Source organism: Tauraco erythrolophus, chromosome 17 (genome assembly GCF_009769465.1).
Source record: "Tauraco erythrolophus isolate bTauEry1 chromosome 17, bTauEry1.pri, whole genome shotgun sequence".
Taxonomy (NCBI): Eukaryota; Metazoa; Chordata; class Aves; order Musophagiformes; family Musophagidae; genus Tauraco; species Tauraco erythrolophus.
The window spans coordinates 9,728,978-9,741,733 of record NC_141481.1 but is presented as its reverse complement, the minus strand read 5'-3'; the positions used below and the strand labels follow the sequence as shown (position 1 = coordinate 9,741,733).

At 43.9% G+C, this 12,756-nt stretch overlaps 1 protein-coding gene across 1 annotated transcript in view; it reads left to right on the top strand.

Moving 5' to 3' along the window:
* The window catches only part of MAD1L1 (mitotic arrest deficient 1 like 1), a 384,548-nt gene that overhangs the window by 279,644 nt on the left and 92,148 nt on the right, over positions 1-12,756 (top strand). Inside the window, 1 exon segment of the mRNA XM_086622170.1 lies at positions 12,185-12,375. Coding sequence (XP_086478296.1) covers positions 12,185-12,375 — 191 coding nt within the window.

Here is a 12,756-nt window from a genome sequence, read left to right as displayed (position 1 = left end):
GTCACTGTGTGTCCTCGCCTCCTCATGGATCTGTTCTGTCCCTGACTGTATTATTCTACATATTGGCTTGCTTTGTTGTCCTGTGCTTGTGGAGGGTATTGTGTGAATGTATGGCAGCAACATGATGTCTGCCTCTGGGCTGTACCTATATATGCATAGAGAAACTTTTTCAAATGCTGCTTGAAGAAACAAACACACTAAAGTGCTCCATTTTGGACCATTATATGCTGTACAGATGTTTCTTGAACTTGAAATGGACAGAGCTCATAATTTTTTAAATATGTTTTTAAGTTGTATGAAAAGACTGAGCTTAGAATTGTTGACAACGTGCACCCAAAAAGCGCAGTGATAGTTCGTTCTTTCCTGTCATCGCAAACAGGAAATCCGTCCAGATTTTCTTGTGCTTCTCTGGATCTGAAGAAGAGATCTCTGAACACGGGGGTTGGTGTTTAGAAGAGGCTTCCATCAAAGTAATGAAAGCGTTTTTCACAGAGGTGAAGGTAACAAACTGGTTCAGCACTAGCAAAAGTATTTCACTTCAGAAGAAATTTCTACTTTTATCTCTAAGGGCAGACTGATAGATTTTTGTTTTGTTTTAAGAATTTTGACATGTAACTGGAAATGACCTGTCCTCAAACGCAGGGCCAGTAGAACATCACCTTCTCCAACACCATTTTCCCTACTGCTGAGGAAGTTTGGGTGACTGGATCCCTTGGTCCTCCTTACCCCAGGCATGGACCCTACTTAATTGTTTCTGTCCAAGATCCGTGAGTATTTCATAGTTGTTTACATGAAATTATGTAGAGCTGCTGCTCTTTGCCCCACTGCACTTGTGAACATTAGCCAAGCAAATATTGGTTCTTGGGTCATATTATAAGATACAACCAGGAATTATACAGTAATCTCAGGAAGAGAACGCTTGTCTATCTTGCAGATGTTCAGTCCTCAGTGCTTAAAAAGTGTTGGAAGAACCAAACGTACAAGACATAGAAATCAGCTGGATTTTTGTAGTTGAAAGAGGTGCTTGAGTCATTCTTCCTCAGGGTCTTTTGTTTATAACACACCAAGCTCCTTCCCAGATAAGTCTCTGAAGTTAATGTCCTGTCATCTTGTGTCATAATCAGGAGCTTTAGTTTTCTTCTGAAGATGTGCTCCTAATGTTGGTATAGAGATGAACAAATCAAAGGGAACAAGCTTGACTCCTCTTCTAGTTTGTGTTTGTTTCCAATTTAGTTCACTTTTTAATCTATTCAATGTTCTCTTGACTTGAAAAAGGAGTTTTCCCCAGGGAATATTATGTCACTTTAGCTTCTAGCTGCTGTGCTGGGACATAGCCACCCAATAATCTCTTTAGGAATAATTGCCAGTGTCTTTTCAGATCATTTTGTGAAAGGTGACAAACTGCTTGCCGCAGTGAGATGTTAATAACACAGAGAATGCCCTTTGTTTGAAAGCTGGTGCAGAAATTACCCCATGCAGTTGTTGGAAAGTCAGAGTTGTAATGGTAAGAAGTGAGGAACAGATCCGTTCATTTGCATATAATTCCAGGGCTTACGTGTCATCTTTTGTATAAACCGTACAATTTCCAGCACCGTAGGGAATGTGCGCTCATAATACAGAGGGACAGGAACATGGGCTTGCTCTCAGCATGGATCAGGGTTAAAGGGATGTTATCTACTCAAAAGGAGGGGGTAGAAAAGAAGAAAACATGGTCTGCAGGAGCTACGTGGAGAGAAATGGCCATGGGTATTTAATGAATCCAACTTGTCAGACCAGCTCAGGGGAAACTCTACAGCCTGACGTCCTCTCTGAGTAGGCATCAGAAAAAGGGAAGAGTCTGCCTCCTTCCAGGTGTGTCTTGAGCTGAACTCTCCCTGTCTCTTCCCTGAATCACAACTGAGACCTGTTGCGTGTTTTTCTTGTTGCTGTTGTAGACAAGGTCCCGAAGGCTGCTCAGCTGTCCCTTTACCAGTCAGATACACTAAACTGAGATGAGCATCTTTCTTCATAACACTGAAATGAAACTCTTAAAGATTCTTTAAACTGCAGCTGAGGACTTTCTAGCATATTCCCAGTGTAGGTTTCTCATCTTTTCATGAAGAGGTTTTTTTTTTTTTGGAAAGTGAATGGCACAGGTATCTGTGTTGTCTTGTGATATAGAGTCAGAGAGGTCCATAAATACTTGTTTTGCCTTTTTTTCCCTCTTCCTTCTCTCTCTAGGAAGCTAGAAAGTCTCTCTGAGTAGCCAGTCAGTCCCAATGATGAACTTAACAATTACAGCCTTAGTGCCCATCTTCCAAAATTTCTAATAAAATTGCATGAATATTTAATACCCAATTATTAAATATTTAAAAATTTAAAACTGAACTGGTTTGGAAGTTAGCACGTGATGAATAATTCAGAATTGGGAAACGAGACTCGGCGCTTGGGCTGAGACAGCTGTTACCTTTCCTGTCTGCCTGCCCAGAGACAGTTTTGGTGGTCCTGCCGGTCTTGGGACAGTTTGTGAGGCTTGCTTGAAGACTTCAAGCCTTCACCTCTTGCTCGAGAGCATTAGCACAGGGTTAAAGGAAGTTACTCTCCTATTCATAATAACACTTCATACTCCTTCAATGGAAACATGAGCTCTAGAGGCTGGAATAATGTGATTGAAAGCCTGGTTATCCAGGAGATGGCTCTGTTTCCAAACATCTTTCATGCTCCAGGGAAAAAAGATTGCTTGTCTTTACGTCTGTGTCACATTCCTGCAGTTTTGTTATTTGAAAGCCCCTTTTCCCCTGTTGTTGTTCTGCTCCATGCTGAACCAGCATTTTGTTCAGCTCCAGCATGATCATCTTTAAAGGATTGTTTTCATAAAGTAGCCACCAGAAAATGAAGTAGAACATGAAAAATACGCCAATAAAGTAGGGCAGAACCTGCTATCCTGTGAGAGGAGGTCCAGGGCACTCCGAAGAGCGCACGGAGGAAAATTCTGGTGTGATTTTTGAGCAGAGTAGGTGCCTTTGGGGCCTTGCTGCAGGAGCACGAAGAGCAAAAAGAAGGGTTTGGGGAAGGTTCAACTAGTTGGCATCCAGAGTGCTTTCAAGCCGAGAGCGATATGTTTGCAGTGCCAACACTTCAAAACACTATTAAGGGGATAAACAGGGGAAAAAAAAGGATTGAATAGAAGGAGTGAGCAGAGGCTTTTTAGAGCTTAGTTTCCTTTGGAACAAAAGCCCTAAAACAACTCTGCAATCTTCTCCCATTAAAAACACAAATAAGGCGGCGTGCTGCAGAGACTCGCCTTTATCTGTTGTGTTTTCATCCCTGCTGGCTGGCTGAAGCGGTGTGTGGTTTTTCCTCACCGTCCTCTGCGACCCTCGGACCCGCCAGCGTGCTGTGCGCCACGGAAGCGGATCCATTAGCCCCAGCTGTGCAAACAAAGGGAATAGCAGGCTGACCTTTCGGCAAAGCCGCCTTACCGATGGGATGGGGGCACCAGGCTTTGTCTCAAAAAAAAAAAAAAGTGAGTTGTGGAGCTGGTAATAGTGTTCTAATGTCTGTCAAGAATGAGAGGCGGTTCACAGGTAGGAAGGGATTTAGTTCAATGCGACGGCGTGTGCTTATTTACAGCCATCCTCCAAATAGTCAGGGAGCTGGCAGGGTTTAGAGTTCGATCTGTGCATCCCAAATACGAGTTAAGGAAGGCCTTATGGTGTCCTGTCCCATCTCAGCATCTGTCTTGCAGCGCATAGTTACTTGATAAACTACTTTAGAAATGGGAGGAATCTCTTTAGGTGTTTGTTAATTCTATATTTAGATCCACGTGCCTGCGAAGCTACGATATCGTTGCGTTGTGAGCGCAGTCTTTGCAGCACAGGGGAGAGAAAGAGACAAGATACTGTAAGTAATGTAATCCTGGACACTATCACTGAGTCGAAATAGCATTTCCATGAGTCTCCACATCAGAATTTAAGCATAGAAAGTTCCTGGACTAAGAGCAAAACGGCTTTGCTCCTGGGAAAGCTGAAATCATCTCTTGCCAGTGGTGCAAAGCTCCTGCTCGTAGCCTCGGTGAACATGATTAGATAATAAACTGTAAAGCACTCTCTAATGCATGATTGAATATTGTCCACCCTGCATTGTGAATGACTATAACTCCTGCAAAAAATCTTCACTTTGAGAGGGAACAAACAAATATTTTTGGAGTGGTTTTTCTGTGTTTGTTTTAATAGCAGATGTTGGATGCTGTTTCAGAGGTTTAAATAGCATCCAGTGTTTTGGGGTAGTAGTAATAGTAGTGATGTGCCAGTGGAAACGAATTAATGGGCAGAGTGCAGGGGAGGTGATCAGACAGGGGATAAATTTGTCTGTTAGATGCTTCTGCAGGCCACCCCTTGTAATTAACAGTGTGTATTATATAAGTTAATTATATAGTCCCTAGGATTAATTCTACATTAGACACTTGAGGGGTTTCAAAACCACTCTTTTTCTTGGAAACAGCCTAGTGAAGAAGTGATCCTCCTTCCTCTGACAAGAGATACAAGTTATGCCCCTGTTCTTGCTACCAGCCTTCCCTGAACTAAAGCCCGTGAAAAGTCCCAGTGAGTTTTTCTTTCATAACTCCAAAATAGATTACCTGGAAAACAAGTAGACTGGAAGACTTATGCCTGGTATTTGCTGGCTTGTTCTAGAAGATGATAACTACTTTCCTGTAAACTTAAGTGACACAGTATATTTGTATTTTTTAAGGTGAGGCTATTTTTTGCATCTGAAGTTAATGACTAGCTGCAGCTCCAGCTGACATCACTTTGTTCTGGGAAGTGCTGTTGGTCCGTAATTGCCATATGGAAGGGAAGTGTGGCTAGAAGACTTTAGTCATCGTTTGGGGGGTGGAGAGAGATGTCTTCCTGGTTGGTTCATGATTTATGACCAGTGTGACAATCCTAACGGATGTCAAACGGTTTGTGCCATATCATGCTAATTGGTGAAGTCCACCTTGGGCAATAAATAGCTCTCCTGAGGTTCATTTATCCTGCGTCTGGGGTGGACGTTGCCGTCCCCACCGAGTTCTGTATTGCTGCACGCAGGCTGCTCGCATCGTTTAAGCCAGTGATTTTAAAGCTACCCAGGGTCTCTTTACACAACACTGCACTGCCTTCACTGAGAACAACATGGAAACGCCGCAGGGGTGGCTGAGGAGCTGAACTGAGCTTCCAAAAGCCCACTTGTTTCCCACCTTCCCCTACTCCAGAACAGCTTTGCCAACAAGGAGAAGGGCGGAGAAAGCTCCAAGCAGTGCCTGCGCTGGGATCCCCTGAGGGAGCCTTTCGCTCCATGGTGGTTCATCTGCCCAGGCTGAATCCTGTATGTAGGCCAACTTCAAGTGTGCTTGTGAGTTTTGCAACCTTGTGTTGTAATCTCAGCATTGTCGGAAGAAGAAAAGAACCCTTTACTTAATCCTAATTCATGTTATGTGAGTGTGTAGGTACTGCAAGATAAGGTTCATCCTCTTCCATAGCTGCTTCTCTCTGGTCCTCAGTGTCCTGCTTCTTTCACTCTAGCCTCCTGGTGTCCTCTGCCACTTTGTGCAAGTTAATATGGAAAATAAAGGTTAATTATGGACTTCTTTCCAAAATAATGGTACCCTAGTAAAGATATGTGGCTTGTCTGAAATGGGGGCTTCAGACAACCATCTTCAGTGAAGTGAAACATAGGAGAAGTTTTCTTAGTGGATGGTTCTTGGGCAGCACAAGAGCTGTAGCTGGCCATGGTGATGGAGACCTTTACTTGAGATGTTCTGTCTTTGAAAACTCCTCCCTGAGCTGCTGGAAGGGCAAGCTGGTGGCTGAAGGAGGGGGCTGGGAGGTGCACTGAACCATATGGTACATACACGGTTTAAAAATAAACCAGTGTTGACTGATCAAATAAATACCACTTAGGTTTAAAATTGAACAGCTAGTGCAGTCTGTGGAATATAAAACTGTTTTTACCTTCAAGAAAAGTTATAATTCATGGTTGTAATGTCACAAATTGCAAGTTTTGCAACGCGTGGTTTCAGTCTGCCAGACCGTAAGGTCGGGCGAGGGTGACGTGGGGCTGCCGCGCCGGTCGGGTTGTGTGGTCCCGCTCCTCCAGGGCATAAAACACACCTATAAAATCTGGCAAAGCGAATTTTATTTCTCGAAAGCAATGGTCATAAACTTGCCTACATCAGAAAACGCTCAGCTCTTCTTCTATTAGCCTTTATTTAATATGATACAGCTTACTTTTATACTGTGTCCTTCACAGAATATCATAGAACTCTTTTCAGATGCTGTTCCTCATAAACTAAAGCTGGAAGAGAAAATTTCAGCTTGGGATTTGAGCAGGGGAATGACTGGAAGGACTTCATGTGCAAAAAGGGCTGCGTTAAGAGTTGTGGAGAGTCAGATGGGAAGGACAGACCTGCGATAGAAGAGTGTAATTAAATAATCATAGAACGGTTTGGGTTGGAAGGGACCTCAAAGATCATCTCGTTCCACCCCCCCTGCCATGGGCAGGGACACATTCCACTAGATCAGGTTGCTCAAAGCCTCATCCAGCCTGGCCTTGAACACTTCCAGGGATGGGGCATCCACAACTTCTCTGGGCAACCTGTTCCAGTACCTCACCTCCCTCAGAGTGAAGAATTTCTTCCTTAGATCTAATCAAAATCTCCCCTCTTTCAGTTTAAAGCCATTGCCCCTCGTCCTGTCGCTACACACCCTTGTAAAAAGCCCCTCTCCAGTTTTCTTGTCGGACCCTTTAGGTACTGGTAGACTGCCGTAAGATCACCCCGGAGTTTGGGGGTACACGTAGGGATGGTTGATGGGTGACATTGCATGGCAGGCATGGCGTTATGGAAATGGAGAGAAGCAGCTTGTCTAGGTGGGAGAGAACAAGGGTAATTGTGGCCACGCTTCTTGGAACTGAGAAAGTAGCATTCCCTCTTGCCGTTATGGACCTTGTGAGAACAGGATGGTTATGGCATCCCTTCTGTAGGCTGAAAACAAAATCTCGGCAGTCTGTTGTTTAAATAGAGCAAGGTTGGTAAAAATACAGTATCTTTTGTAGCGATGTTGGGCGGCATCTGTCTGAGGTGTTCTGGCAGGGTCAGCAGGGATGGGAATTCATGTGTAAATACTTTATCCTGTATATGTTGGAGTGAGTGACCCCCAAATACGTTACTAAGAGAAAGTAACCTTTAATGGAGAGTTAGAAAGGACTGCAGGCCTTTCTGGGAGAGAGATGTTAGCTGGGATCACAACTGAATTAACGCAGCTACATGGCTTGTGGCATCTTTGAGGACGGGTGGAACAAATTTGTTTTTTCCTGGAAAAGACTAGTGATACATTTAATTTCATGCCACTTTTGGCATGCTGAGAGCCACATTGTTTTCTCCTCTTTCCCTGGGGATAAAGGTTAAGTGTGGATTTGGTTTTCTTTGGTGGAGGGACTGCTATTGCTATTGATTGACCTAGCTGAACTCGGAGCAAGAGCCAAAGCTGTGGTATTTCCAGGCAGCTGTGAACATTTTCAGATGTAAGGAGTGTAAAAGCAATGGAATAAAAAGCAGTGACATTTTCAATATGAAACCAAAAAAGCCCAACTCATATTTTATTTATTTATCCAAAATAGTTTGAATTATTCATTAAAGTCGATGTAAGTGTGTGAACATACAAGGTGTTTCAAGAAGCAGCATCATTAGGGGGAAGTTAATTATTTGGCAGTATTAATTTTGTAACAGATTAATGATATTTTTCAGTGAGGATTTTTTTTCTCCCATCAAACTCTTCAGGACGGGTAATTTTTGTACCTACCCTAGGCCTGAATACAAAAGAGATAGGGTAGTATGATTTCCATATATTTTTCCTGTTCTCTCTGTTCTCCTCTTTTTTTTTTTTTTTTTTTACAGGCAAAGGAAACAGCCGGTCATTATCCCTGACCAAGGCATAACCTGCCAAATCTCACGCTTATTTTCTCAGTTCTTATTTGTTTCATTAACGCATCGGTGAGGGGTGTTCGACATCCCTTCTCTAGGATGAAGGATGTTTATGGTGTGACTTTACCCATCCGTGGCTTCTGCCGAGCACACCGCGACGTGCTTTGTGCAAGTGTAACGGAGTCGAACAGAGGACCTCACGCAAGTGCTCTAAATACAGGGATTCTAGTTTTCAAACGCCGCCTTTTAAAGCTATAATTAAACCTAATTCTCCACATGTTGTGAAAGATCTTAAAGGATCAAGACATTCAATGTTCTGTAGGTGGGAGATAAAACGGGTGGAAACTGTAATGCTGTCATCAGAAACCTGCTCTGTTAAGGCACCTCGACCCATCCTGAGACGATCTCCCTCTGTTCAGTGGCCTCTGCAGCTGTGCCTTAGGCACGGCTCGGAAATACGCTGAATTGCATTCTGTGCAAATGACAACTTTTAAATCAATTTTTCCTGACTGCGCTAGAAATTTGGTGGGAATTAGTGGTATTAGGTGAGGCTTAAGAATTAGCGCCATCACATCGTTGAATTCGGACTCAGAGAAAACAATGAGCTGCCTCATAGCTTAACATCTTCACTTGGTGGTGGAAATATTAGAAAGATTAATTACTGTCCCCAAGTCAGTGCACGTGCTGCTTGTGCTGCTGTCTGGGTGCAGGGAATCTGCGGTGCCACAGCAGAGCCATGGTGTGGAGAGGCTACGTAGGTACCCAGTGCCTACAAATAGGTGTTTTGAGCCATTTTAGACACCCCAAAGTGTCTGAGATGTTGGCCTGCGGCTGGCTGGTTATGACACAACCTAAAGGAAATATCTTTCCTGCTGATGCAAAGTGGGAAGCTGCCAAAAATATCCTAGGGCATCTCGGGTGGCTTTGTTTCGGCAGTGGGATCCCATCCTGCATTTCTCAAGTCTCAGGTTACCTTCCTACCAAGTAACTCTTCCGTGAATCCTCCTCACAACGCAGCTTCTTGGTTGTATCAGCAGAGCCCTCAATGGAAAGCAGAGTAGTCACAGTCCTGAGCTCTGTCCTGAGTTAATTTGGGAGTAGCCCCCAGCTGAATTGTTTCCGTGGGATAAATACTGCAGGAGGTAGGCATCAGCAGTTCCTATAGCTGAACTATTGAGGACTGCAATTTAATTGGGCGTAACGGAAGAGCAATCTCTGTTTTACAGTCAGGATTCAACGGACCTTTCGCTGGGGAAAGTTGCAAACTTAAGCATTCCTGTTGTGTCCCTGTACCTGCTTGTGGGTTTTTTTTGTCCCATTCCCAAGCTACGCCACTAAAGAAACACTGTTGGGGATTTGCTAATGGAGTCATGGAGGGGATGACAAGGCTTTACCCTGACCATGGCTGGTGCCAGCACCTTCGGCTGTGTCTACATTAGCAGTTATCGAGTTCAGCACCTTGTGCCTGTGGCGGGCACAAGGCATCTCTAACAGGGAGGTAATGTTTTCTTCATGCAGATGGATTCCTTCAGCCAGGATGGCTGATGGGGTAGTACACCAAAAATGCCGCAGGCACTGGTAAGAGGACCAGGAGGAATGCCGGGGAGGAGGTGAGGGCACGCTGTTGAGAGCAAAGGCTTGCTAGTCCTTCAGTTAAATTTAAAAGCTCAGGATTTCTTGCATAAAAGGCTGATTGTAGTCAGATTTTTTTTTTTTTTTGCTTTTCACCCTGAGGGTAGTGGAGGAAAAGAGTTGCCATCACTTAATTGCTGTTCTAGATTCACATGGTTGTAGTCTACCTAGGCCAGAGCTGCTGGGTGGGCAATAAGGCTGTAACCCAATGGATGTGAGGATGCTGGTGATGACCATTAGCAGTACCGAGCCTGAGAGACAAAACAGTGGAAAAGGCACTAACTTTTCATGAATAATTGAATAATGAAAGCTGCTCAAGGAGTTAATGAATTAGGGTGCCATCTACCTCCAAGGTTATAAAAGTCAGGAAAGGCAGCCTCTGAGATGCGGTAGGAAAAGGCAGATTTACTTTTCCAAGGCTAGGCTGCATTTATTAGGGAAAAAAAAAAAAAAATCACTGTTGGACATGTGCGATATATTAAAGGCAGTGCTGTCTCTGACAGTGGCGAAATGTTATTTACCACTGCAATGTGGTCATTGAATTTTTACTTTCATATATAGGATTTTGTCTGCAACAGTTGCATAGCTGAATGAAGACTGTGAGAACATTGAGGTCAGAGCTGCCAATTAACCTCCTGATTTCGGAGGCTGATTACTAAATTAATCAAAGACCAGACCCAGCTGAGATGATGGGGAAAAGGTGGTAACAATCCAAGGAAGGGCTGAGTTAATCATGCGGTGATGAGCTTGGTAGGAATGGGATGACGGGTGGTCAGAAAAGACACAGCCTTTTCAAGCTCATGAGAAGGGGCAGTGTGTAAGGCACAACCCTTCAGTCTTGTGAGAAGAGTTTGGATACTCTATTTTCCTTACATACCCCCAGCAATTGGAGGGTTCCCTGTATAGCAGTAATTTAGTGAACAAACTGGTATATGATACTCCCCCAGACTGGCTTGCTCCCCTTGATAAAGCAAGATAGAGCTGGGGGGAAACCTGAAGCAAAGGAAATACTTTGCTCGTACATCATCTCCACAAGCCACTTGGAAAGGTGGAGCTGAATTAACCGAAGGTAAGGAGTTGGCCAGCGTTACCTCTCTCTGTGAGGATGCTCTCACTCAGAAGTAAAGGAACACGTAGTTCTCTTTAACCATTAAAGAGTTCCTGTCCTTGTCTGGGGATTAAGCTGAATTGGATTAATGCCAAAGTACTTCTGAGCAGGGTGGCCATCCTCAGTGGCGTTTAAGGCACTTTAACTTAACACACTGAATTATCCTTTTGTCCCACCCGGAGCACCTCACTAAAGCAGTACAGAAGATGAGAGGAGACTCGCATTCTCCTGATGCACTTGCAGTGATTCTCCTCTTCTCAGAGGTGAATCACAGGCGAGTCCATGGCCTTGCAGTTACCATCCTACATTCTTCCTTCACTACGCTTGGGAAGTCGATGGAAGCACTTTCTGGCAAATACTTGAGCAAAAACTTTTCCAGCTCACTTGGGAAACAGTAATCCTCTAGCGTGGGCTGTATAAGCCCAGCCAAAAACCTTCCTTCATTCTCAAGCAGTCATCTTGCCGAAGTTTCTGCTATCCTGGTGCTGGATTCTGAACTAGCTAAAATAAAGACATATGGCTTCCACGTGCTGCAATTATGTCTCTGATCACAGCACAGACAAAGCCTTAAATCTCTGAATGACAAAGAGGTACCTAAGTGAGGAAGTCTATTTGTTTGCTGTTAGAAAAAAAAAAAACAAACAAATTCTCTCTAACCCTGGACTGCAGTGTTGATAAAACAGACTGACTTGGGAGACATCTCTAGTGTATATTAAAGTAAAGCCAAGCTCTGTAATTAATGGGGGGATAAATCGAGGTTTAATTACTCAGAAGGCACCTTGGGTGAAGATTCATGGTAATTGTTGTGTATCCTCTTGAAGGATTCACAGTGCTGGCGGCTCCCTTTGTAGCAGTAAAACACCGGGTGAGTGGCAGGCAGTCTCACAGGACCTCTCTTCTAGGGACTAGTCCAGTTAAGGCAACAAATGCAAAGAGGCAGTGGTGCTCTTCAGGCTTTTTATCACAATAAGAACCCCTTCCCGAATCTGAAGGGATTCCTAAGCAATGTGTCAATTTGAGATCAAGGCACTTACAGTCAAATCAAGGGTAGGTTGGAGGAGGTTTCCCTTACAGGTCGCTTCCTCCCGATGCAACCACGCAGAGGCGTATTTCTTACCATTTTTCCACTTTCTTGTTTCCTGTAGCGTAACACCTTTCTCTCGGGTTCTGTGTAGAAAATAAGATGTGTGTGTGCGGGGAAAGGGATGCTATAGCTTTGCATTTTGTAGCACGTTGTTGAAAGGCTGGCTGAGCAAAAGAAAAAACCATCCCACCAAGACACGTCTGTTTTCCTTATTCCCCAGTTTATTATCTTCTGGTCTCCAGGGGCCAGGAGGAAAGGAATCTATCTTGCCTGTTTCTTTACTCTGCCTGCTTAATTCACTTTTTAAAAATTTAATTAACCTTTTCAATTCACTTAGTTTGGCTAGCACTGTAGATGCGGCACAAAGGCTCTGTGCTGATGACGTGTAACAAAGTACCTGTTTTCTTCCCCTACATAGAGCTGAAGAAGCAAGTGGAAAGTGCAGAACTAAAAAACCAGCGTCTGAAAGAAGTTTTCCAGACCAAGATCCAGGAGTTTCGCAAGGTGTGCTACACGCTAACGGGGTACCAGATCGACATCACGACTGAGAACCAGTATCGACTCACCTCTATTTACGCCGAGCACCAAGGAGACTGCCTGCTTTTTAAGGTAGGCTGTGCACCCCTCGCTGCACCTGCTTCTTTGGGTGCATGGGTTTTGGTATGCCAGACTGTATTTTCTCTTTCTCAGTGATTAGACTGGAAAATCACTGCCCCTCTGCTATGTGACTGGGTGTTCCTTATGGGGGAAGTAAAGATCATTTCTTCTTTTAAAAAATTACCTTAGAAGGTTTGGCATCTGGTCTCCCACTTATATATCAAAGTCAGGAGGAAAGAGAAGAGCCTCTATATGCATAATACCTAAGGCATCTGGCCTTGCACTTCACCTTTTTTATTATCAGTTATATATGCCATGGCAGTAAAACCTTATGTAACCATTGAGGTTTCATCCTTACTTCGCTGTGAGTTATATATCCTTACTGTCTTTGCT